We start from the raw sequence: 27,775 nt of genomic DNA on the forward strand, positions 1-27,775 counted from the left end.
ACAGAGGATATGGGATCCACTTCCATTATTAGCTGCTACAGGAGCTCTCCTATAGCTCAAGTGGTAGAGGCAGGTGATGGCTTTTGGAGTCAAAGGATCAGGGTTCTGGTTCTAGTCCCAGCCCCCAGGGCCTTATAGCCATGTCTAGAAGGTATCCTATATAGTCTGTGCCATGCTGGGGCTTTGGGCAGTTTATCAGGAATCCAAGTTACTCCAGTTTCACAGAATTGATGACATTAAAAAAATTGTTCATATTTATGTGTATCACTACAGCAAAGTATTTCATTGGCATTTGAGATTTTCTGTTCCTCAGTATCATTTATTCCAAAAGTATCTGAAATACTCACATTCATCTCTCCGTGATTCCGCCTAGACTTTTGGTGTGTACAGCTAAGCTATTACCTAAAGTAGACAAGCCTTTATCCTGCATAGCAAATTTCCTCTTTAAAATTAGCATGGGATGGGTTCAATCTTACTGTGGAGGGCAATCTTTTATCTGAGGTTTTCCCATTCAGCTGACACTCTAGAGCTATTCAGTCTCTTCAGTCAGAAAGTCATAGAACAAGGGTTGCTGGTCATAGGACTGTCACAAAATACAGGGTTTGTAAACATTCCTATGAAGTTCATCTAGAAATGCCATGCCATTAAGAGCAAGGGAAGTTACAGTTCTATCATTTTCTTGTTGATGATGGAATGAAAGTTGTTTTGGGAAGAAAACAAGAGAGAATAAAGAAGAGGAGACATGGTTGTATGTGGATGGGAAGCCTGGTCGAAAGGAATAAAACTAATGAAATATTTTGCACCTTCCATCTGAGGATCTCAGTGCACTTTAACTGAGATTTGCAAACCTCACACCCCAATGTGAGGAATGTATTACTGTATCCATCAATAAACCATGGAGTCCTAGGGGACAGCAATGGCCCAAAATGCCTTTTATCACCTTCAGCTGGCCTGAAGATTATGACCTTTCCTATCTAAGGCAGACCTCACCTCGGTTATCAATATCTCTGTCAGGCCCATGCTGGATGACTATATTGTGCTCCATTTAGTGCTATTCTGGAACCTTCATCTAGTGCTATGAGAATGTAACACCTGTGTTTCTTGTTCTGCACTGACTCCCTAGCTGATTGTAAGTGCAATGCATAGAAATAACTTATTATCTGTAAAACCTATAAGGCATGAGACCTGACTGCTTTGGAGATCTTACTATATCATATGTCATACACTCTAGTGGCTTTTCATCAGAAGGAGCACAAGATATCTAATATGAAACATAGCTTCTGAGAGAACTAATTCCAGTGTTTTATTTATTACATTTTAATATACAAGGGATGTTCCAATCTTTGCTACTTACCCCTCTACCACTGCATTTTTTGTCATTACAGTCATAATTCAGAACTGTTATATTGACACATGTCCTGTTTATATATATCTGTAAAAATTCACACATAAATATATATTAGATAATGGAATGACAGTAGGAAAGCCTGTATTCTGACTGATTAATAGATGTGGAAACCACACCATGGGTCAAAAAGAAAAATTAGTGGTAAATAATTGTTTTTTCAAAGTTTCACCGCATTCTTGGCACCAAAGCCGAGCCCTCCAGAAAGTAGGAAGCAAAAAGGCTGTAAATGTGCTCATCTGCAGAACGGTGTTCCTTTCACTTCATCAGAATCTATATCAGAGATGCCGAAGAAGTGGGGAGGGTGGTCTATATAGACCAGAGGTAGGCAACCTATGGCATGTGTGCCAAAGGTGGCACGCGAGCTGATTTTCAGTGGCACTCACACTGCCCGGGTCCTGGCCACTGGTCCCAGGGGCTCTGCACTCTAATTTAATTTTAAATGAAGCATCTTAAACATTTTAAAAACCTTATTTACTTTACATACAATAATAGTTTAGTTATATATTATAGACTTGTCGAAAGAGACCTTCTAAAAATGTTAAAATGTATTAATGGCACGCGAAACCTTAAATTAGAATGAATAAAAGAAAACTCGGCACACCACTTCTGAAAGGTTGCCAACCCCTGATATAGACAGTCTACTCAAAGAATCAGTTTCTAGAAAACAACATTTCTCCTTTAAGTATTTTTAGTGTAAAACCTTGCACTGTAGGTAGCTCTCTTGAAACATTACATTTAAATTTCTTATCTTTCTCTATTACCCTCTCAGTGCAGTTGGTCACATTTAATAATTTTTGGCCAGTATTTGACTAGTTCAGTATTTCAAGCATTACTCAATAGGTGCACACCTGTTATTTTATATCCTATGCCTTTTGCAAGATTAAGGTCAATTCTGTTGGAGAGATTCTCTGTCGTGAAGCTGCTCCTTAGGTATATCATATTGACATCCAGGATTAAGTTTTGTACTTTATAAATCAATTGATCATTGAAGATTATATAGGAAGGTGAGAGCAAGGTGGTGAGCAGCTACTGGGTCAGATGGGGAATCAACCTGGAAACTGAAATACCTAGGATAATGGTGGTAAATTGAGATGAGAAGATAAAAGGTGCGCCAGGCATCAAAAAGATTACTTTTTGTTACTTCCCTTACAGTAACTGTGATTCTTTGAGAAGTTCTGCACGTGTGGATCCCAATCATGATTTCTGTGTGCCCCAGGACAGGAATTTAGAACATTTTAGCTAGTAGTGTCCAGCAGGTATTGTGCTTGCACCCTGTATGCTCTCACACTCCCTCTCCTGATGGCATAAAGGGCCTGGTGACACCAAGTGCCATGCAGTTCCTTTGCCACCCAGTCTGAATGTTTGAAGGAGGACTCACTAATATTGTACAATATCCTAATACAATCTGATATCCATTTTTAAAATTTTTGTGATGAAATAGCCATCCCTTTGGATTTATTACCATAAACAACAAAAAAGTTTTGAAGTCTTATTAATAGGTTTAGTTCTATCCAGGTAATATAACAATGATCTTCTTATATGTAAAGTATGTAATTTAGATTCAGCTGTCAAGGAATGAGATTTCTGGGGAAAAATCTGGTAAGTGAATAAACTGATTTATACAAAAAAGTCTGACAATACTTTTGGAATCAAAGACAGGTGAGGCCTCATAGTTATTCTAGCCATATCAAAAACTATGTTGGGAGTGTTTAACATGAAAGTTTGCAATTCACTTTCATTGACAATAGATGAACTGAATAATTGGATAAAGGATCAAAAGTAGGTTCCATAAGGGTGGAGAGGCTGGGAGGCAGGGACACTGGCAGGGAGGCTGGGATATTTGGCGGGGGGCTGCTCGGGCTCCCTGCTCAGGGCAGGGGGAAGGTCTGCTGTGGCTCTGCACAGCTGCCTGTCTGGCTCTTCCCGTAGCCGGGCTGCGGCTCCGAGCCACCCCGCTGGCCATAGCTGGGGCCAGGAGAGCTGCGCTGGCAGCTGTAGGGAGCCTGACTCTCTCCACCTGCCCTGGGTAGGTGGAGGTGCTGGGGGGGCGGAGGGGCTGGGACATTTGACGGGGGGCTTGGAGGCAGGGGCATTTGGTGGGGGGCTGCTCAGGCCCCCCACCCAGGACAGAAGGAGGGTGCGCTCCAGATCCCCACAACTGCCAGCGCGACTCTCCCTTACCCGGCTCCATCCGGGGAGGGTGGTGGCTTGGAGCCACAACCTGGCTATGGTAAGAGCTGGGCAGGCAGCTGTGGGGAGCTGCAGCAGACCCTCCACTTGCCTTGGGCGTGGAGCCCAAGCAGCCCCCAGGCAGCTCCACAGGTCTCCCCTCCTACCCCGGCCAAGTCAGCACGGAGCCCAGCTGGGGAGTCTTGGGGAGTGGTGGAGGACCCTCCACCTGCCCACAATGCGGGTGGGGGGCTGAGAGCAGCCCCAACTGTGTCCCCGCCCCCCGGGCTTACCGCCTGGCTGAGGGCAGGTAGAGGGTCTGTGACTCCATGCGGGCTCCCCACAGCTGCCCATGTGGCTGTCCCCGACTGGGCTGTGGCAGGGGAGATGCCTCGGAGCCTTAGCCTGGCCCCCAGTGTAGAGCCCTGCAAACCCATGGATATCTGCAGATATTTTTTGCGGATAGCGAAATGAATGCGGATACACGTTTGTGTATCCATGTAGGGCTCTAGGTAGTGCTCACGCCTTGTGTCATAGTCCCCTCCCCTCGCTATATGTAGTGGCAGTGCCTCACCCTCCTCAGTTTCTTCACACCGAACATCCATGAGATGAGATTCCAATGCAGAGAGTACCGAGGGTGGATCATGGAATATACTCTGCATCACATCTTGAAGAACCACAGTTACAGTAAATAACCATTTCTTCATCTTGCAAAAGATGCAGCCATGTATTCCACTTGAGTAATTCACAAGCTGTACCCCTCCCAGGAGGAGGGCCTTGGAGTCTACTTAAACAAGAATTGCAGGACCACCCTTATGAATCTTGCATCTGCCGTGGAAGATGTGGTAATGGCATTATGGTTCGTAAATGTATGTATGACCACGTAACAGCCTTGCAAATATCCAATATGGAAATGTCACTGAGGATTGCTACAGACATTACTTGTGCTCTTGTTGAATGAGCTCGTACCCACTGAGGTGGCATAGCCAAAGCTATTTCATATGTAGTCTTGACACAAGATATTATCCATTTAGAGATGGTCTGTGAAGAGAACACTTGACCCTTCATGCGATCTGCATATGACACAAACAGGTGAGGAAAAGCATGAAATGGTTTAGTCCTATCCAAATAGAAGGCTAGACATTGCCTGACATCTAATGTTTGGAGACGCTGCTCCTCCAGAGATGAATATGGCTTATGAAAGAAAACAGGTAAGTATACTGCCTGGTCCAAGTGAAACTGAGAAGCCACTTTAGACAAACATTTTTGGTATGGTTGTAAAGTCACCTTGTCTTTGGAGAATCTTCTATAAGGAGACTCTGCCATCAGAGCCTGTTCCTCACATCCTCTCCTTGCAGATGTTATTGGAACCAGGAAAACGGTTTTCCGACACAAGAGTGGAAAGGGACAAGATGCTGGGGGCTCAAAAGGAGGCCCCACTGGCACCACTATGGCTATTTAAAGATCACACAGAGGAACCAGCTCTTGGATTGGTAGATGTAGGTGAAGAAGCCCTTTAAAGAACCTTGCTATCATGGGATTGGAGAAGATTGATCTTCCCTTGCTAGGGGGATGAAATACTAATATCGCTGCCAAATGCACTTTGAATAAACTAAGCTCAAGTCCCAAAGACTGAAAGTGAGGCAGGTATTCCAATATGTCCTGGATAGAAGACAGTATTGGCTGAATTCTATGGGCCAATGACCACACAGAAAACAGCTTCTCTTTTGCCATCTTACTCAGAGATGCAGCCACATGCAGTAACAGGTCCTGGTATGCCTTGAAATCCTCTGGTACCAAAGGGGAGGAACATCCCAGCACCGCAGAACCATCCAGGGGTGAGGATGAGGCAGTTAGGTGTGCTTGAGCTGGATCCTGCTCCAGGGCTGATTGGCCCAGGCAGGACAACTCTGGAGGCTCCCTGAGGGGAAGCCTCACCAGTACCTGCATCTGTGGTGGACTGACAGTCACTGCCACAGATGTAGTCAGTGGTCTTGGCCTTGAGCAGGACAAGGAGCGGGATCTCTGCGACTGAGGAGCGTCTCATGGATTTTGTGGAGATTACTGGTATGCATAGGGCATTGATGGCCCATAGGTGCCAGGGCAGGGGCCTCCATCAGATAACGAGATGTGTGCCAATCCTGGTACTCATAGTGTTCCATGAACAGCTCTCAATCAGGTGATGGGAAGAAAGAAAGAGGAAGGTCCTGACTCAGTTACTGAGTGGTCCTGGGCTTTGGGGGATAGTGGTGAGCCAACCCTGAGGGTATGAGTAGCTGGTCCCACTCATCCATAGCCCAGCATGACAAGGGGGCTGGCACCGACAGTGGAAATGGCACTGGCAGCACTGAGTATGCCTTTGTCGCTTCTAGAGTAGGGAGTGAGGTTGACACCAGAGTCAGCATTGGTACTGAAGTAACCAATGATACCAAAGTTGAACGCAGTGATTGCCACCATGGCAACACTTGCGGTGCCAGCCATAGGGGGTACCAAAGTTCCTAGTGCCATGGAGATCCTTGTGCCGGGTCTGGTACTGGCCCCATTTCCACTGAGTTTGGAAGGGAAGCATTTGGGTGCAGCACCGATAGACCCATAAGTTCAGTGGCCTGGCCAGCCAATAGGGTTATAAAGGAGACAGCCCTGGCAAAGTTCTGGACCAACGGAGAGGTGAGGACAGAAAGGCAGAGGTGGTCCGCTACTGCCTGATATGTTGCCGGCATGGAAGTAGCTGGTGCCACTCTTGCCCTCATTGGTGTTGGACTCAATGGATGCCTCAGGGCTGGAACCGGAGCTAACAGTACAGGTCTCTGACCTCCCTGGTTGACAGGACATGCTCCATGCCGTGCACCAGGATTCGTTGCTTCTTCTGGGGGAGGAAAATAAGTCCTGAATGACTGAGGCCACTCCATGTCCCGTCTTACACGACCTTTTCCTCGGCACACTTGATGGGGAACTACTCCTCTGCCTCCTCAAAGAGGAGCTTTGCCAGCTCCAGGATGCGAAGTGGCAGCACTCTCTGCACTAGAGGGCAACCTCTGAGCTGATGAGATCCTCTGTGCCAAAGCAGGCTGCCCGGCTTCTTCGAGCAGGTGCTGCTTCAGATGAAGATCCCTTGCCACTTGAGTCTGTTTCGTGAACGATCTGCAAATTGAACACTACTCCTTGACACTGGCTTCGCCTAAACACAGCAAACACTCCACGTGGGGATCGTTCCCGAAACAACAGACAACGTTTAAATCCTGGTGAGGGAAACACCAGGGAAAACTTCAACAACAACTACCTAACACTAAATCTAAGTAACTATACTTGGGGTACTAATTAATGATATACAATTAGAGAACAAAGGCACTAAATAGAAAAAGGTGAAATAAAAACCACACAGAGCTCTGAGTCCAGCTATGGGTGATAAGAAGGAACTAAGGGAGGCTCGGGGCAGCACTGCCTGATATAGCCAGTGGAGGGGCTATGGCCATGAGGTGTGAGTGCTGTCCCTATATGGGTACTGCTAGGCAAAATTCCCTAGCTCCAGCATACTGGGTGCACACACAGCTAAGTGGAATACATGGCGGCATCTACTTAAAGAAGAAGCCTTCATTATTGGTGACTCAGGCTCTGTAGTAATCCTGAGATCTAGTGAGGACACAGAGAGGGGTCAAGAAATTGCTTGTAAGGGACATCAGTGCTGAGGAAGCTGGTGCCACATTCTTCCATATTGAAGATTCCACAGAGGCTACAGTCAGCGTTGAGAGGGATTTAGTTAGTAATGGCAGTGCCAACATAGATGGTGCTGGGCTGAACATGCTGAACACCCTGGAGCTGTGAGAGATAGTGCCAATAACTCTGGTGTCATGGTGGAGTGTAACAAGTGCATCTGTGCCCTCCTATCCCCTCAAGCCTTCGGTACCAGCTAAGAAGATTTCTGGGATGGTTCTTTATGGTGATGCAACACTGACAGCTCTGACCCTGCTTCTTCCCATGCCAACTCCAACAGCACCATTAAAGAACATTTCCTCCTACCCAGCACTGGAGACAGAGAATGGTGAAGAGAAGCTGACTTGGAGTCCAGCTCTCTCAGTCCTTGGACAACAGGGATCCCTAACTGACCTGAAGGATTTTGTAGAGTCTCGTTTGGTTTCTTTGCTCCTCCTGAATTTGCTGTCATGTCTCTGGTAACATGCCTCTGTTCAGAATCCACCATAAACCTCATGCATTTTCCATGAGGAAAATGTTTATTCTAGTTTGTCTCTCCTTCCATGTATATTTCTTAATAATTTGCATATTGATCACTTACCAATGATGGGCTCTTCATCCAAACAGTAGAGATACGTGTCATGGGTCTCTGTCAGAGGAATACCCCCTCTCCCCCATCCCCCCAGACATTCCTCAACAAGAGGGGCATGATTTAAAGCCAGGAAATCTGTTAGACCTTCAATAGAGGTCTCCCTACTGGATGGGGAGCAAGCAGATACCGGAGACAGTGTTGGTATATAATACTTTAAATGCTCTTTATAAAACAAACCTTACTCTACATTCACACCCCAACATATACCAGAGTCCAAAGATCAGAATGGTCCTGATGGCTAGTCGACATTCCTTCCATCAGGATAAGATCATAAGATGCGGGGAGCTGGCAAAACCCACATCTATATCCACATGGGGCTCTAGATCAATAAATGACTCTGATTTGCAGAAGTCATAGGCAACCATTTATAGTCCATTCCGTTGCATCATCGGTTCTTTGCCTTTGTTTACTAGGCCTTCTACCCACACAATTCCAAAGAGACAATCCTGGGCAGGCCGCCATGATCCAAGGTGTGCCATTTCCTCCAGTTCTTATACAATGTTATATTAGTCCAGCTGGTGTTATTTCATTTTCTGATGATTTTCCGTATTTTTCTCAGAACATAAGATTGTTTTTGCACAAATAGTTCTAATAGTCCTTAACCTTAAATTCTTGTTTCGGTTGCTAACTTGCAACGCACGTATTCATGTCAAGCATGCGTCATTCATACCAGGCTGCAATGACCTATAACATATTACATTGTGATGAATGAATTATATATATATATAATATCCCAACAAATCTAGGCTCAGCCATCATTCCGTATATATATATAGGGTTATATATATACACACACACACACACACATATACATTGTGAGATATATATATATATATATATATATATATATATATATATATATATATATATTATATCCCAACAAATCTAGGCTCAGCCATCATTCCCAGATACAGTCTATGCTCTATTATTTTTTATTTCTTTTTTTTAAATATATTTTACTGCCAATGGGCTAAATGGAACATTAACAACTACAGGAAACTAAACAAACTACAAACTTCTACTCTAACTACAAAGTAACAAAGTACAGTAAGGACACAATGTTATTCCAACTTTCTGTCTAAGCAGTGAGAAGGAACGGAATGGCTCTTGGGAGGGGGAGCATGAAGGTGTCTCTGGTACATGCACAAACCCTGCTGGACATTACTAGCAAACACATTCTGAACTCCTGTGATGGGGCACACAAGCACCTTTAGTGGGATCCAATTTTGCAGTAACTCAAAGAAGAATGCAAACTTCCTTTCATGCTGTTGGGGAAAAGATAGCAATACAGAAGTTAAAGAAGTTGTACAGAAATGATGTTGTTTATAAATTTCCTGGGCCTTTTTGCATTTTTAAAGACAAACTTTAAAGCATTTAAAACCCACAGCTGAGAAAGTGAGTATTATGCACCTAGTAGACTAGATTGTACAGTCATTCTCAGATATCAAAATAAAAATATAGTCACAGAAAAACAGATAAGTAGCTAGGCAAACTCCTGTACACTCACCCAATGGAAGAATGAAATGGGCCCAATCATCCCATCAGTCACAAGCATGCAACTGCTGGGACAAATACCCTCTAGCTTTTTAAGCACTATTTTAACATTTGAGGATTTTGCTTCTAGATTAATATTGCAAACCCGGACAGATACCCAGGCAGAGCAGGCTTAGCTCCAGCCTAACTATTCTCAGAGCATGTTGCAAGATTCATCTTTTTGTAAAAGCCTTCTTCCTGGAACATTAGCATGTGTCCTTTTAGTCCTGTGCTGGCATATACAGAGAAAATGAAGATGGATTTAGACAGTTTAGCACATTCAGGACAGTAGGAGACATCTAGAGTCAGATTTTAAAGGTATTTAGGTGCCCATAGATAAAGATAGGCAGCTAGTGGGAATTTCTAAAGTGCCTAAGCACCTAACTTCAACTGAAATGGGAATTAGGCACCTAGAAGCGTTGGAAAAATCTGACTCTTATCATCTCTCCACATACCCCACAAAAGGGAAGAATATCTGTTGCCACTAATCACTCATGTCTTTTGAAGGATTAAGAAAGGAGTACCTACAGGTCTGCCTCAGCCACCTGTGAAGAACAGGTTGTCCTCAGAAGTGTCTTAGAAGCTTTTCAGGTAAGGGGAGGGAAGGAAACTTGGAGAGGGGAACAAGAGTTCAAGTCCTCCTCTGTATTTAATCTCTGTTCCAACCCATTCACAAATCTAACTGTACTTACTACAGTACCTTGTTATCACCACATGCTGTGCCATCTCTCACTGATCCAATGTCTACTACCTCCATCCCAGCACTAAATTCTGTACCCCAACACAAAACATTGCCAACTGGAGTCTGAACTATAAGACCCACGATCATTGCTTTGAGGTATTTTTTTAACATTAACACACTGCAGTCTTCCACACAAGACATCTCTGAAAGAAAAACAAGAACAATTGCTTCAAGATTTATACGGACATTTGAAGAATTCTGTATGGGAGTTGTGGTGCATCTTACCATGGAAGATTCAGAATCACTCCCATAAGACCTTCCCTGCATCCTCTGTGCCTTGATAATCCCACTAATAGCCCCGCCTATGATTATTGACCTTTCTGCCATGGAGGATTGTGTCCAGTTCAATCAGGAGCTCATCAATATTGTTGCAGTTGGTAAAGAGGTGAGGGCAGAACAATGTGGGGTGCTGCCTCTGCCTCCTAGGCTGAGAGCAATGGGGAGGGGTGTGCACTGCTGGTCTGATGCTCAGGAATAAAGACCTGAATTTAGAACCTAGTCTAGAAGCCTACTGTTCTATTCCAAGCCCTACTACCATTCTCTGTAAAGTGCTCTGGTATGTATGAATGTTCTTTGAGATGTATTGTGTGTATATATATATATATATATATATACACACACACACATATATATTCATTCTACTCTTGTTGCACATGAGCCACATGCACTCAAAATTGAAGTCTTTTGTCCAGCAGTAGTGTCTGGTGGGCCTTCCATAAACCCTGAGTGTCCCTGTGCTCGCATACCAAGGGCACAAAGGATAGAGCGGCTCCCAGTGAATTCCTTTGCCACTGCAGAATCTAGAAAGAAAAGGAGTACTTGTGGCACCTTAGAGACTAACAAATTTATTAGAGCATAAGCTTTCGTGAGCTACAGCTCACTTCATCGGATGCATTTGGTGGAAAAAACAGTGGGGAGATTTATATACACACACACAGAGAACATGAAACAATGGGTTTATCATACACACTGTAAGGAGAGTGATCACTTAAGATAAGCCATCACCAGCAGCGGGGGGGGGGGGGGGAGGAGGAAAACCTTTCATGGTGACAAGCAAGGTAGGCTAATTCCAGCAGTTAACAAGAAGACCAGAGGAACAGTGGGGGGTGGGGTGGGGGGGAGAAATACCATGGGGAAATAGTTTTACTTTGTGTAATGACTCATCCATTCCCAGTCTCTATTCAAGCCTAAGTTAATTGTATCCAGTTTGCAAATTAATTCCAATTCAGCAGTCTCTCGTTGGAGTCTGTTTTTGAAGCTTTTTTGTTGAAGGATAGCCACTCTTAGGTCTGTGATCGAGTGACCAGAGAGATTGAAGTGTTCTCCAACTGGTTTTTGAATGTTATAATTCTTGACGTCTGATTTGTGTCCATTCATTCTTTTACGTAGAGACTGTCCAGTTTGGCCAATGTACATGGCAGAGGGGCATTGCTGGCACATGATGGCATATATCACATTGGTAGATGCGCAGGTGAACGAGCCTCTGATAGTGTGGCTGATGTGATTAGGCCCTATGATGGTATCCCCTGAATAGATATGTGGACAGAGTTGGCAACGGGCTTTGCTGCAAGGATAGGTTCCTGGGTTAGTGGTTCTGTTGTGTGGTGTGTGGTTGCTGGTGAGTATTTGCTTCAGATTGGGGGGCTGTCTGTAAGCAAGGACTGGCCTGTCTCCCAAGATCTGTGAGAGTGACGGGTCGTCCTTCAGGATAGTTTGTAGATCCTTGATGATGCGTTGGAGAGGTTTTAGTCTATCATGCATTCCTACAACTACAATACCCACCTGCTGAAGTGAAGAAACAAATTGACAGAGTCAGAAGAGTACCCAGAAGTCACCTAATACAGGACAGGCCCAACAAAGAAAATAACAGAACGCCACTAGCCATCACCTTCAGCCCCCAACTAAAACCTCTCCAACGCATCATCAAGGATCTACAACCTATCCTGAAGGACGAGCCATCACTCTCTCAGATCTTGGGAGACAGACCAGTCCTTGCTTACAGACAGCCCCCCAATCTGAAGCAAATACCAGCAACCACACACCACACAACAGAACCACTAACCCAGGAACCTATCCTTGCAACAAAGCCCGTTGCCAACTCTGTCCACATATCTATTCAGGGGATACCATCATAGGGCCTAATCACATCAGCCACACTATCAGAGGCTCGTTCACCTGCGCATCTACCAATGTGATATATGCCATCATGTGCCAGCAATGCCCCTCTGCCATGTACATTGGCCAAACTGGACAGTCTCTACGTAAAAGAATGAATGGACACAAATCAGACGTCAAGAATTATAACATTCAAAAACCAGTTGGAGAACACTTCAATCTCTCTGGTCACTCGATTACAGACCTAAATGTGGCTATCCTTCAACAAAAAAGCTTCAAAAACAGACTCCAAGGAGAGACTGCTGAATTGGAATTAATTTGCAAACTGGATACAATTAACTTAGGCTTGAATAGAGACTGGGAATGGATGAGTCATTACACAAAGTAAAACTATTTCCTCATGGTATTTCTCCCCCCCACCCCACCCCCCCACTGTTCCTCTGATCTTCTTGTTAACTGCTGGAATTAGCCTACCTTGCTTGTCACCATGCAAGGTTTTCCTCCTTCCCCCCCCCCGGCTGCTGGTGATGGCTTATCTTAAGTGATCACTCTCCTTACAGTGTGTATGATAAACCCATTGTTTCATGTTCTCTGTGTGTGTATATAAATCTCTCCTCTGTTTTTTCCACCAAATGCATCCGATGAAGTGAGCTGTAGCTCACGAAAGCTTATGCTCTAATAAATTTGTTAGTCTCTAAGGTGCCACAAGTACTGCTTTTCTTTTTGCAAATACAGACTAACACGGCTGCTACTCTGAAACCTGCAGAATCTAGAGCTCTATACTAATAGATAAGATGGGCCATGAAATATATATATATATATATATATATATATATATATATATATATATATATATATATATATATATATATGGACAACACATTTAGAAGAACTGCTGTTACTCCAGTTCTTTCTTTTTAAGGGCTTTTCCATATATATATTCCACTTTTGGTGACTCACAAGCAGTAACCCGATCTAAGTAGATAGAAAAGACACATCTGACCCTGATGTTTCTACGTTAGAATACTGATTTGTAAAAATATGGATTGAACCCACCTAGCTGCCTGAAAGGGGTATGCTCTGTAAGAAAGCTACAGTAGTATGAGCCAGAATCTTTCCTGGGGCAAAGAAGATCTAGCTGTGTTAGAGTCTATTACTGCAGCTATGTATTCTATTCTTTGCACCAGTGTTAATCTAGACTTTTCCTTATTGGCTCTTAGGCAGACAGCAAGGAAGAAATGAAGAATCAGTTGGATGGTGGATTCCACCTACTGTGGTGACTTTCCCCGAACAAGCCAATAGTCCAGATAAATTATATTATTATACCCTATCTTCTTAGGTAAGACAACTGCTAGAACCTTGGTAAACACCATTGGCTTTGAATAGATACCAAAAGAGAGGATCCTCTACTGATAGTGATTCTATCCAAACTACAGGCTTAAACACTTCCTGTGCACTGGATATATTGCAATATGAAAGTGTTTGTGGCACCTTAGAAGTGAGCTGTAGCTCACGAAAGCTTATGCTCTAATAAATTTGTTAGTCTCTAAGGTGCCACAAGTACTCCTTTTCTTAATATGAAAGTGTGTGTCTTGCAAATTAAGAGTTGCAAACCAGTTTTGCGGATCTAGTGATGGAATTGTGGATGCCAGGATTACCATTCTGAATTTGAAGAGATGGATGAAGGTATTGAGCCTCCTCAAATCCAGAATGATATGCCAATCTCCCTTCTTCAGAATTATGAAATTATTGGAATAAAAACTTTTCCTCTGATATTGAGGTAGAACCTTTTTTATTACTCCAAGAGACAGACGTGAGAGCTCTTCCTGGTGTAACAGCCTCCCATGAGATGGGTCCCTGAAGAGGGAACAGGAAAGGTAGGGAGAGAATAAGAGCAGTATGTAACTGAATGAATTATCCAGATGAGATTATTTCTAGGACCCAGCAGCTTGTTGGTAAGTTCCATGCATCATGGAAAAAGCAGAGATGATTCCAAAGTGGGAGGGGAAGAAGGGTCTAGATCCTGTGAACAGACTGTAGTGCAACTCTTGATCAACCCATCAAAATGGTTGCTTGGCTGCAGATGTAGACTTAGTTGAGACTGTGTATTGAGATAGGTCTCCTCTTTTGACAGCATTGCCCCTTTCAAAGAGGCTCTGAAGTTCTTTGGTGGAAGAAAGTGCTGGGCAAATGTCTTTGTCTTGATGAATCGCAGGGTCTTCCTTATATCTCTTTGGGGAAGAGTGTAGATCCAAAAAGAGCAAAAAGTGGCTTGGGAATCCTTCAGGAAGTGAAAGACATCAGCAGTCTATGTACTAAAATGTTCTGGACTGTCCAAAAGAAAGATCTTCCATGGTTCACTGGGTCTTTTGAGGAAATCTAGAACCCTAGAGCCAAGATATCCTCTTCATTAACACTGAAGTTACTGTAGGTCAGGGTATGGTGTCAGCAGCATCCAGAGCGTCCTAGAGATATGTTCTTGCAATTAATTGGTTCTGTGAAATTGATGCTTTAAACTCTTCTGATACCTTGAGGCAAATTTTTTATGAAGTGAGAGAATTTATTATAATTCAGAAAATTATAATAGGCACATAATGCCTAATAATTTGAAATTCTAAACTGAAGACTTGCTGATGAATAACTTTAACATCCAAATAAATCAAGATGTTTTGGTATTTTTCTTTTGTTTTCATTTTTTGTTGTCTGTTTTTCTCACTGGCAGGAACCAGCACCACCAAGCCTGTTACCAAGTGTGTGTAAAAATATTCTGCCTCAGTAGATAGTACCTGATACCTCCTGTATACTTTTTTCAAGTTGGGGTGATTATAGCAGGCACCTGCCGTACACATTTGATGGGATCTACCACAGCTTAATTAGTATGATCAGTGACCTGAAATAAATGTATGGAGAATAGCTACCAAGTTTTATTAGGTCTCTTGTATCTCCTCTAGAGGAATTTACAGGGACTCTGCTATCCTTCTACGTATGTATTGGAAACTTTTGAAGTCATCCAGGTGAGATGGTATAGAAGGGACTACCACCTTATTCAGGATGTCAAGGTTCCTTCCCCTCTCTGAACTCTAGGGTACAGATGTGGGGGGGGGGGGTGCATGAAAGACCCCCTAAGCTTATTCTTACCAGCTTAGGTTAAAAACTTCCCCAAGGTACAACTTTGCCTTGTCCTTGAACCGTATGCTGCCATCACCAAGTGTTTTAAACAAAGATCAGGGAAAGAGTCCACTTGGAGTCATTTTCCCCCAAAATATCTCCCCGAGTCCTACACCCCCTTTCCTGGGGAAGCTTTGATAAGAATCCTCACCAATTTGTACAGGTGAACAAACCCAAACCCTTGGATCTTAAGAACAATGAAAAATCAATCAGGTTCTTAAAAGAAGAATTTTAATTAAAGAAAAGATAAAAGAATCACCTCTTGTAAAATCAGGATGGTAAATACCTTACAGGGTAATCAGATTCAAAACAGAGAGAATCCCTCTAGGCAAAACCTTAAGTTACAAAAAGACACAAAAACAGGAATATACATTCCATCCAGCACAGCTTATTTTACCAGCCATTAAACAAAAGGAAATCTAATGCATTTCTAGCTAGCTTACTTACTAACTTAACAGGAGTTTTAAGGCTGCATTCCTGATCTGTTCCCGGCAAAAGCATCACACAGACAGAGCAACTCTTTGTTCCCCCCATCCAGATTTGAAAGTATCTTGTCCCCCCCATTGGTCATTTTCGGTCAGGTGCCAGCGAGGTTACCTTAGCTTCTTAACCCTTTACAGGTGAAAGGGTTTTGCCTCTGGCCAGGAGGGATTTTATAGCCCTATATACAGAAAGGTGGTTACCCTTCCCTTTACATTTATGACAAGGGAACAGGAAGATATGGCTATAAGCAAAGCTAATTTACTGGTCTGAGGCAGCTCCCCCTCAGAAATTTCCTCTGAATGTTCAGGTTGATGTACTGCTAGTTGAGAAACTGCAGTTTCCTGATAAGTAGCTGTCAAGGCTGATTCCCAACTTGGGCACTTAGAGTGCAGAAATTGGGGGCCCACAAGGATTTTAAAAATTAATACTGGTCACTCCAGGCTGGTATTAAACTCCTAAAGTCACAGCTTCTCTCTGACCTTGGATAGGTACATGCTGCCACCACCCAAGTGTAAACCCTCTCACCTTTTGAGAACCCAGGAAGGAACACTTGGGAATTCCTTCCTTTGGGGTACCCTCAAGCCCTTTCACCCCCCTTCCCAGGAAGAGCTGAGAAAAATACAAAGAAAATCAGCTGTTGCCACCAGCTAATTAAACAACATATGCACAAGTCTTTCAGGGACACAAAAATCCAATTCTGTTCTTAAAAAAGGTAAATGTTATTAAACCCAAAAGAAAGGAAATACATATGGAACTTAGGTTTTTTGCTAGATCTTAAAAGAAACAAATACAAAAATCAAGCATCAATATAACACTCTTGAGGTTCAGCTTAAAGGTTACAAGCAAAACAAAAGCATCTAGGGTTAGCACAGAAGCGTCCACAAGCCAATAAGAAATAAAAGAAATAACCCTAATTGCGTCTTCCTAGACATTCCCTGATTACTTACATATTTGGGGTTTCAAATAAGTAGGTTGAGCTATGATTTGATGCTTTTTCATACCTGGTTTTAAAGCTTTTTACAGCATAGCTCCAAGCCCTCTCCTGCTCTGTCCCCTCTCTCTGGGGAGGGGGGGGAACTGAAGGGGAGGGACAAAGGGAAGTTTTTTCCCCCAATTTTAAAAAGTTCGAGCCCTCCCATTGGCTCTTTTGGTCAGGTGCCCACTCCCTTTCTTTTACCCAGCCAGGGAGACTTTTTAACCCTTTACAGGTAAAGCAAGCAGAGAACAGCCATCAAGAGGCACTTTATAGCTAACTGGCTGGCTGGGTGTCCATAAAAGGCAGCAATGCCCCTTCATTTATCACAGTAGCAAAGGAGGACTTAATCCTCGGAGGTGATTTAAAGGTGTGATGTCTCAAATGATAAGGACCCCAGGTGTTCCAATAAGGGCATGTTGGGATATTGTAGGGGGAGGGGCCCAGGGGTCATGGGACAGGATACCAGGGCATATGTCTACCCTCATACTCCCTAAACGAACAAGATCTAAATGAATTCCTCAATTTCCAACCTAGTTAATTCACATGAAGAGGCCTTAGGGGAATAACTAATGGATCCCGTCTATCGTGTTGTGACTCAGAAGACAAATAGAATAAACATTCCAAGTCTAGGGGAGGGGCTGCCATTCCAAGTCTAGCTGATGTACTAGGCTGAAAGATAAGTCTAGGGAGCTTGTTCTGAGTAGACACCCAGTGCCAACGTGACAGTGGGCATTGGTACTGTCGAAGGAATGTTATTTCTTGGAGGCAGTAAAGGAGATTCAGGCTTCTCTGACACTCATAAATCCCCTGGTATCATCTACTTTCTTGGTACCGAACAGAATGGTGCTGCAAAAAAAAAAATCACAGTTGATGGTGCCGATATGGTAAGTACTGAAAAAAATCAGTATCAATATAAGCAATATCAAAGTGGTCAATACCAATCATGCTCTACCATGATGGCCATTGTTGGAGTACTCGGTGCTGAAGTAGCCATTTATTTAGTATGTCATTGCAGTACCGGGATTCTGGTACCATGCTCCCTCAGAGATACTGCAGTACTTTAAGACAGTGGAATCTCATTGGAACAGGAGCTATGGGGTGACTTGGACCTCTTCTTAATATAGGTTTATGTAAGTGATCTGCCTCTTTACCTGAGGAGTGATGCTCCTTTCCCTCTAAAGACTCAGTTCTGCTGGTCCTAGCACATCTGAAACTGAAGCCTTGGAAGACAGGGCCCAGGAGCTAACAGATCCTGAACTCACAGGGACACACCTGAGGTGGATTTTGAAGACTTTACACATACCTGGATCTAAAGCCGGTTGCATAGAGCAGTCTAACAAAAGCAGCCAGTACATTGCTGGCCAAGAGATCCTGATCTTGAGCACATGGGACACGTGCACACCAAGAGTGGAACATATATAACCTGCTCTTAAAAATCTACAATGATGGAGATTCCACAATCTCCCTAGGCAATTTATTCCAATGCTTAACCACCCTGACAGTTAGGAAGTTTTTCCTAATGTTCAACCTAAATCTCCCTTGCTGCAATTTAAGCCCATTGCTTCTTGTCCTATCCTCAGCGGTTAAGACTACCAATTTTTCTCCCTCCTCCTTGTTACAACCTTTTATGTACTTGAAAACTGTTATCATGTCCCCTCTCAGTCTTCTCTTTTCCAGACTAAACAAAACCAGTTTTTTCACTTTTCCCTTATAGGTCATGTTTTCTAGATCTTTAATTATTTTTGTTGCTCTTTTCTGAACTTTCTCCAATTTGTTCACATCTTTCCTAAAATGTGGCTCCCAGAACTGGACCCAATACTCCAGCTGAGGCCTAATCAGCTTGGAGTAGAGTGGAAGAATAACTTCTCGTGTCTTGCTTACAAATACTCTGGCTAATACATCCCAGAATGATGTTTGCTTTTTTTGCAACAGTGTTACACTGTTGACTCATATGGACAAGCACTTGTAGAAATAGTAGTTTTCTTGTTATTGTCATCAGAGTTCTGACAGGGTCTATTGTGGTTGTCCTGTTTCAGGTCAGAGCTCAGATGGTCTCCCTTCCATGCATAGGAGAGAGCTGATGAGAGACATTTTTTTCCTGGATGGGGAAGGGGGTGAAAAAGTGAGGGGAGCATGACAGAGGCTAAGCAGAGAAAGCATGGAGATTTTGGGAGGGGAAGGCTGAGGCAAGATCAAGGAGATATGGAGGTGGGCTAAAGAAAGATAGGAGAAGGAGGAGAGAATGAGGGGGAAAGGAATAAGAGGATTTCCAAGACAGTTATGAAATGAGAGAACCTTTGAGCATTTGGCTAATCTAAAAAGGGTCTCTCCTGCTCCAGCTCTGCAGAGTCATGCAAGCCACCACTTAATGAACACAGTTAGTCTGCTCCCTTTCAAAAACTACATATCTGAGGATAGATTCTCTGTCAGCCTCCCGCCCAGGGTCATCAGCATAAATATCCTCCTCCACATCAAGAGCAATGGAGCAGAAAGCTCTAACTGTGGTACACATGGGGCTGATATGTAATAATTTAGGAATATTGATCTGTATTAATTTATTGTATTTAACCAGGTCATGGGGAATGTTTGCTAATGACTATATTGAAATCTTTACTATATGCATATGGGGGCTTAGAGGGTTGTAGCCTGATACCAGTCGGAAGAGTGGGATAACCATGGCATGCCACCCCAGGACAGGAGAAGTCAAGAGGGGAGTATGTTCAGAGAGAGTAGAGGAGTCAAAGGTGCAGCGAGCTCTGTAACCGTGACACTAACTTCCTGGCTGTTTAGAAGAAAGGTGGATACACTGCAGTCAGGGAGCCTTAGTGCTGCAGGGAAATTCCACCCAGTCTGCAGGTGAAATAGGTTGTGTATTACTTTCAACTAAAAATTGAGAAGGCAGGACATACTGCAGGATGAGAGCCACATCTCCATCCAGTGATCCTTTGAATGAGAGAGGCAAAGTAAAATGGACACTTCTCTGGGCAGAACTCTGCATTAATTAATTCTACAGGATGGAGAAGACTTAGGGAAATAATCACCAAAATGAACCAAAGGCAAACCCAAACTGACCCATGGCAAAATCAAAGCTTGACTTAGTTAACAAGAAAGTTATTACCACATACTGGGAGGCAGGACAAGTGGGCAAGATCAACTATCCAGCCTCCATTTACAGAGGATGAGAAATATGAGGCAGATAGACCTGCATATACAAACTGAATCCCCAAATTATGATTATTTTAGGAGGAAAATACTTTCTAATGTCTCAAAGTGCATGGCTGAATGTTTCCTATTATTTCAGTTACAACTTTTCACTAGCCTTGCATTTTTTAAAAAAATACATTTTTGAGTTATGACATTTTAGGATGATTGATCTAACCTCTGTGGACTGACCCATGACTTCAACAGACTAGATATACTTGTCATCTATGTAATTTCTGAAATTACTGGATTGGGCAAGTTCTTCATTTACTTAGAGGTAAACTAGTCAAACCCAATTGGGTAATGCCCATGTTCCATTCTGATTCACCAAATGATTCCTGAGCACTTTCAAGGGGGAGGAACCGCCTGGCTACCATCTTCAAAAACTGAAGGAATGGAAGAAGGCTTGCTGCTCACTTACTGGCTTCAAACCATGGCTTGCTTGCTTGCAATAGTTGTTGCTATGACTTTGGCTGCAGGGCTCTGGTTATACAATGTTAACATGTCTGACAAAAAGGCCTGTGCTTCCCTCATACTCCCAGAGGCCACTGAGGGGCAGGAGTCTAGTAAAAAGCAGTATCTAAGATTCAACATCTACAAGCAAGTAAGCTCTAGCCACCTGCAAGTCCATTCATATAAAACAGCAGAGCTGACAAGACCAATGACTAATCTTTTCAACCATGTTTTCAGCTCCTGAGGTAGAAAGAAATCACAAGAGTTGTGACAGCCATTGCCACTGCCCAGGCTGACATGTTGTAAACTACCTTTCAAAAACCAAAGCACGCTCCTCAAACCCACTGTGGATGAAAATGAAATGCTTAAATAAACTGTACCTCTGGTGAAATGCTACTGAGTCTCCTCTCACTTGTTTATGACTTATTCTTCTACACTACTTCTTAAAATGCCGTTTTTTATTTACAGTGATTTCTCCTGAGTACATTTTCCAGTAGATCATACAGATCAATATAAACAACTTACTTGTGTTGGCATTTCTTGTAAGCAAGACCATCCCCACCACAGTTGCCACACTGGTCATCTTTAGCGTTCACTGTTTTGAAACAACTCAGTGGGGCCAGATGTGCTTCTGCAAAAGGGGGAGAGGAAAGGCACAAGGTAAATGACAAGGCAGAAATAAAGTGCATGGTGCATTGTACTAACCCCTCCAATCATTTCAAGGGCTTGAAGAAATGGAGGTTACTCACTGTAACCCGAGTTCTCTGTGATGGACTCTGCATAGTCACATGCACGGGAGGCACCTCCGGTGCAGCTGTGATGGTGGAACCTTTGGATAGCAGTGCCTGTTGGGGCACTCTCACACTCTCTTCTATCACTGCCCTCGTTCCTGAATATTCTGAGGGCAGGACTATAAAAGGGGACATGGCGCTCCATCCACCTCAGTGCTTTCTGCTGCCTCCTCCAAATCCCAGGTTGTCTTTAGGACTTGGAGGAAGAGAGGAAAGTGGGGTAGGAGTGTGAATATGAAGAGTCCCTCTTGAGAAACACTGGTCATAAATGAGTAACCTCCATTTCTTCTCTGAGTGTCCTATACATATTCTCAGTCAGAGGATAGTCAAGCATTACTCCTGTTAGAAAATGGTGGGTCCTAATTAAAGAGGGATTGAAGTAGTGCCCTGCCAAATTATGCTTCCAATTTGGGTGCTAAGTCCAAAGAATAGTGTTTTGTAAATGTGTGCATGGAACTTCACGTTAAAGCCCTATAGATCTGTATGAAAGGAATATGTGTAAGGCATATCATTGAAGTTGCGTTGGTCCTAGTGAAATGTGACCTCATTTTTGGAGGGACAGGGTTCAATACTAAAGTGCTGGCCTCATGAAAGCACAACCTAACTCATTTTGAGAGTGTCTGAGATGTGGTCACTTGACCCTTTTTATTATCAGTATAGGGAATGAATAGATGACGGCACTTTCTGAATTGTACAGTCTGATTAAACTGAAGTCCCTTTTGCATCTAAAACATGAAGCTTATTTCTCCTACATGTGTATGTAGGCTGGACAAAAACACTGGCAATTAAGCACTTCAGGTAGGAATTTGGGATAGGAATGTAGCACAACTTTGTCCTTATGCAAAACAGTGAATGGTGAGTCAATCACAAGGGAGTGAAGTTCACTTACTCTTCTGGCAAATGTTATGGCTATAATGAAAGGTGCTTTAGCCAAGAGCTTTCTGCCATTGGCTCAAATGGAGATTTAATTAGCTACGTGAGGACAATGTTGAGGTCCCATGCTAGAGAAGGGTCTTTAACTGGTGGAAGGATTTTCTTAACCCTTTCATGAATCTCTTAACTGTGTTGTGTGTGAATACATGAGAGAATGGTATACTGATATAACTGCTAGATGCAAATTAACTGATGATAAAAAGAGACCTGAAAGTTTCAGCTGTAGCAAATATTCTAAAATATTCTGAACTGGGGGTATTGTTGGGGCTACATTATGACTGTTTGCCCAGAGAACAAATCTCTTCCATTTGAGGCTATTACACACCAGTATTGATTCTTTCCAAGAGTTAAGTACGACATGTACCACTGGACAACAAGATCGTTCTATCAAAGCCCAGGCCATCAGATATACAGAATATAGGTCTGGGCAATCTACTTTTCTGTTATGTTAAGTCAACGGATCTGGTGTAAGAGGGAGAGATTGGTAAACTCCTTTTGATAGCTGAAGGGGGTCTGGGAAACACTGTACTTCTTTGCCAATCAGTGCCTGAAATATCTCATTTTTGAACTAGGTGTAATGTGTTACATATGTACCTGAGGCCATAAAGGTCAATTAGGATTTTCCCTATATTACTGACTGCCCCAATCCAGACAATTAAAACCTCAGTAAGTACATAACCCTTTAACACCGTGGTATCGTATGCCATAAAAACTAGAACAATATAAAATACATTCAATGGATTAAAAGTGAGCCAATACATCTTAAAATGTAATTGTAAATGGGGAATCACTATCTAGTGGGGTCCTGCAGGGATTTGGTCTTGGCCCTGTACTATTTAACATTTTTATCGATGAACTAGAAGAAAACATGAAATCACCACCAATAAAGAGTGCAGAATACACAAAAATTGGAGGAGTCATACATAATGAAGAAGACAGATCAGTAATATGGAGCAATATGGATTGCTTGGTAAACTGGGCAGAAATAAACAATATGCATTTTAATGTACTAAATATAAATGTATACTTCTAGGAACAAAGAATGGAGGATTCTACCCTGGGAAGCAGTGAGTCTGAAAAAGATTTGGGGAGTGTGGTGGATAATCAGCTGAATATGAGCTTCCAGTGCAATATTTTGGCCAAAAGTGCTAATGCAATCATTGGATGGATGAACTGGGGAATCTCCAGTAGCAATAGAGTGTCAGAGACCCAAATATAGGTGGTCATGCCTACTCAGAACCAAAGTCAGAAGTGGGCTTCTGACCAGAATTGGAGCTGAGGGTCAGAGCTAGGTTATCTCAAGTGAGGCAAGGAAAAGACAAGGCCGAAGCCAAGGCAGGAGCCAGGCTGGTTCCAGGGCAGGAGCAGGGCTGCGTCCCAGGCAGGTGCAGGGTTGGAACAAGGTGGGATCAGGGCTGGGAACAAGCAAGCAGAGGGCCGTGGGCAATCCAGTTTCTCGGGGTACTTCTGATGGAGCTCTTGTAACAGGTCTGGAGTGTGCATGCTCTTTACAGGTTCCCAAGACAATTCATCTGGACCACAGCCTTCCCAGTTACCAGGTGCTGGCGCTTTGCCCTAACTTGCTGTGAGTCAAGGATTCAGTGGACCAAGTATTCCTCCTTTCCATAGACTGTTATAGGCTTTGGTTGACAGGTTGGAGCAGTTTGAGTTTGGATTCTCAGTGCAGGGCTTTAAAAGTCAGATGTGAAAGATGGGGTAGATCTTCAAGGACTCGGGCAGCTGTAACCTCTGGGTTTACCTGTTTTATAATCTTGAAAGGGTCCAGGTGTTGGTAGTCTAGTTTGGCGGATAGGTGGCTCAATTTAAGGTTCTGGGTGTAGTAGAAAGAGAGAGCCTGAGACATGAGGCCTTCTGAGACAAGAAGCCCACTCTGAGATCTGAACTAAAGTAGTGGTCAAGCTGTGCTAATATAAGGCAAAGTTAGCAAAAGTCAGGTTCTGAGCAGAAGTCAAGGTCTGTCTGCGTGCAAGCTCATGGAAACTAGCAAGAACACGGCTGGTATTGCAAAAACACACATTCCTAAGAAGTGCTAAGTACAGGACACTCATGCAAGCACATTTCAGAAGGGTGGTACCAGAATACCCCAATACCAAGTACGGTATGAAAACACTCCCCTAAGATGATACAAGGACACGCTGACCCGCTCTTAAAGATAAAGTCAGATAACAGGGTGATGTATATAGATGATTAGATTGAACCAACATATACAAAGTAAAGGGTGGTAACTAACCACATCAGAGGGGCAGTAACTAGCTATATCAGAGGGCAATATATAACTTGTTTGTATCAGTGTATAAAATGGATTCTGAGAGGGAGTGTCTTTGGCCATCCTAGGGGGGAATGGAAAGTCCCGCCATTCACTGAGCAGAGTCCATTTTTACAGGAATATGCATATTGGTGGTCCAGTAGAGTCTGTGGGATACTAATACTGTGCTTTGTTGACAATAAATCTGGCCGGGTGCCTTCACTACTAATCTGAGTCTTGGGGTCTTTGTGGGCAGTTCTATCAAGGTCTGCTCTGTCCACTACCTGCTCAGAGCTGGGACAGCACACGGAAAGAACACACACACAGTCAACATCTGACAACATTGGGCAGAGACCCACACCTTGTCCCCTACAGCCAGATTGGGGGCAGCCTGATGGTCTTGATCCACATGGTGTTAATAGGCCTTTTTGACTGTGTTCCCTGAGCTCCTGGTGCACCTCATGTAGGTGGGAGGCTAAATCCATGGCGGCCAGTACGGGGAACTTATGGGTAAGTGGGGCTGAAAACTATAGTTTGCAAAGAATGTGCTATATTGGGTCATGACATGATTTGCATTCTTATATGCGAACTCAGCAAGCACAGCAGGGGAAGCCTGAAAGGAACCAATTGCAAAATATTCCAGCATTCTAACGCTGGAGATTGCCTTTAGTCATATTGTGACGCATGCCTTAAAATATAACTGAAATGAAAAACTGATTTGGCTAAAAGTGAAAATCTATTTATGATATGAGAATGTGTATATGTACTGCACATTTAAATGCTGCACAGTAAAAACAGTGAACAACCACTGAGTATCATTGTAAACAAAGCAAACACCTGGAAACTGGAGATTTTACAACTATTTGCAACATTAACCTTTCAGACCAAAGTAGGAATTGAGGGTGATTTACAGTCTTTCTGGGTATCTCAATACCCCATCTCTTATGCTCCAAAATGTAGCCTGACCCCTCAATATCTCTTTTGTCCTTGGTCTGTCCTACTCCCTCTACTCTTTAAAGTGAGCCCTTCCCATATCAATAGTCCGGATCTAACACCTTCTGTAGTCAAAGATGACTCCCTTACCACTTAAGCAGGCATCTCATCCAACTTTCCCAAATCACCTATTCCCAAATGCCAGCTGCCTTGCTATCAAGGAGCTGCTCCTGACCTCTACTGTTACTTCCTGGGTTGAGGGAGTATGAAGGATCTAGCAGCAGAAGTTGGGCACATTATGAATGTTTAGGTATTACAGTTGGGTGACCAGATGTCCTAATTTTATAGGGCCAATTACGATATTTGGACCTTTGTCTTACATAGGAGCATATTACCCCTCTCCTTCTGTCCTGATTTTTCACACTTGCTATCTGGTCACCCAATATTACAGTGACTGGTGCTATAGAATAAATTAACATGTAGGTATGATGTTCAAGATTCACTAATTAGACAGGATAAGTTCAGGGAGAAGGGGAGTTTCCCAGCAGAGGGCAGGCAGTGTCACTCAAGACTCACTGCATCCAGGAATCTTGACTTGACATTGCCTCCCAGTAGCCATACAAACTCTCCCTTCCTCTATGGGAGAGACCCCTTCCAAAAAGGAGAATTAGCCCATCTCCAGATGGCAGCCATTTAAGAAGTTACCAGTTTCCTAAGAGTTAAGTCATGCTATTATTTATTTTTATATACAATCAGGGATAACTTGCCTTTGCCAAATATAGCTTTGCACTGTTTCTCATGGCTGGGGCATCTCCTCTGGAAACAATGGACATTGTCACCACATGGAGTTCCATCTTGCTTAAACACATCCTTTGGGCACCATTTGGAAGTCCCATTGCAGTACTCAGGTAGGTCACACTCACAAATTCTTTCTCTGCATATTTTTCCTTCTCTATGAAACTGTTAAAAATAATAATACAAAGATCTGAAGGTGATTTCTCTTAGGAAGCCTATCCCACATGCCGTCATTAAAATGTTGTTTTAGCAGTTCTCTAACATTTAACCTGTAGTTACTTAGACATTTATTTTAGCACAGATCAGGTAAAAGGAAGATGCAAAATAAATACATTAAGTAGAACTCACTTTCTTGGTCTTATGTTGACATTTATCACAATTCATTCCAATTCTAATCTTTAAAATAATTGTAATTCTTTTCCACTCCAAAATGATGATTAAACTCTTAATGCTTTTAATAATTAACAATGATCAAAGAAAATATTGATTCTTGCCTATCTATTCATTTTCTTTTGCATGTTGGGTCTGCCAAGGCTAGGCCTGGGGTCACATCACTCACATTGCACAACAGCTGGAGTTAACAGTCACTGGTAAGTGGGGGAAGGGACTCAGCCAGCAATTTACTGAACAAGCACTTCATATCTTTTTACATCATTAGAATGTCTGGCGTAAATGAGGGTCAGATCAGCAGATCCCTTATGTCAAAGAAAAGAAACTGATAGCTCAGGGGTGGGCAAACTTTTTGGCTGAGGGCCACATCAGGGTTGCGAAACTGTATGGAGGGCGGGGTAGGGAAGGCTGTGCCTCCCCAAACAGCCTGGCCCCCGCCCCCATCCACCCCTCCCACTTCCCGCCCTCTGACTGCCCCCCTAAGAACCCCCAACCCATCCAACCCCCCCTGCTCCTTGTCCCCTAACCACCACCCCCGAACCCGACCCCCTATCCAACCCCCCCTGCTTCCTGTCCCCTGACTGCCCCGACCTCTATCAACACCCCTGTCCCCTGACAGGCCCCCTGGGACTCCTATGCCTATCCAACCCCCCCTGTTGCCCATCCCCAGAACCTCTGCCCCATCCAACTGTCCCCTGCTCTGCTGTCCCCTGACTGCAGCCTGGGACACCCTGCCTCTTATCCAACCCCCCCGCTCCCTGCCCCCTCACCATGCTGCTCAGAGCAGCAGGAGCTCACAGCCCCACCACCTGTATGGAGCCAGCCATGCCACTGTGCTGCCCAGCAGCAGCGGTGGGCCAGAGTGCTGGTGGCGCGGCAAGCGGAGGCTGTGCGGGACGGGGGACAGCAGAAGAGGGGACGGTGGCTAGCCTCCCTGGCCCGGAGCTCAAGAGCCGGGCAGGATGGTCCCACGGGCTGCATGTGGCCCGTGGGCCGTAGTTTGCCCACCTCTGTGATAGCTTGACAGGTAGGAATTAAACCTTTCTCTTCTGGAGTACTGAAGCTGCTGAGCCTGTT

General features: G+C 43.7%; 1 protein-coding gene across 1 annotated transcript in view; it reads right to left on the bottom strand.

Moving 5' to 3' along the window:
• LOC122457847 (disintegrin and metalloproteinase domain-containing protein 21-like) overlaps positions 1–27,775 on the bottom strand; it is a 76,905-nt gene that overhangs the window by 2,961 nt on the left and 46,169 nt on the right. Inside the window, 5 exon segments of the mRNA XM_043503940.1 lie at positions 1,355–1,432; positions 10,153–10,266; positions 10,268–10,337; positions 21,116–21,221; positions 26,281–26,473. Of these exon segments, the coding sequence (XP_043359875.1) occupies positions 1,355–1,432; positions 10,153–10,266; positions 10,268–10,337; positions 21,116–21,221; positions 26,281–26,473 (561 nt within the window).

Source organism: Dermochelys coriacea, chromosome 1 (genome assembly GCF_009764565.3).
Source record: "Dermochelys coriacea isolate rDerCor1 chromosome 1, rDerCor1.pri.v4, whole genome shotgun sequence".
Lineage (NCBI taxonomy): Eukaryota > Metazoa > Chordata > Testudines > Dermochelyidae > Dermochelys > Dermochelys coriacea.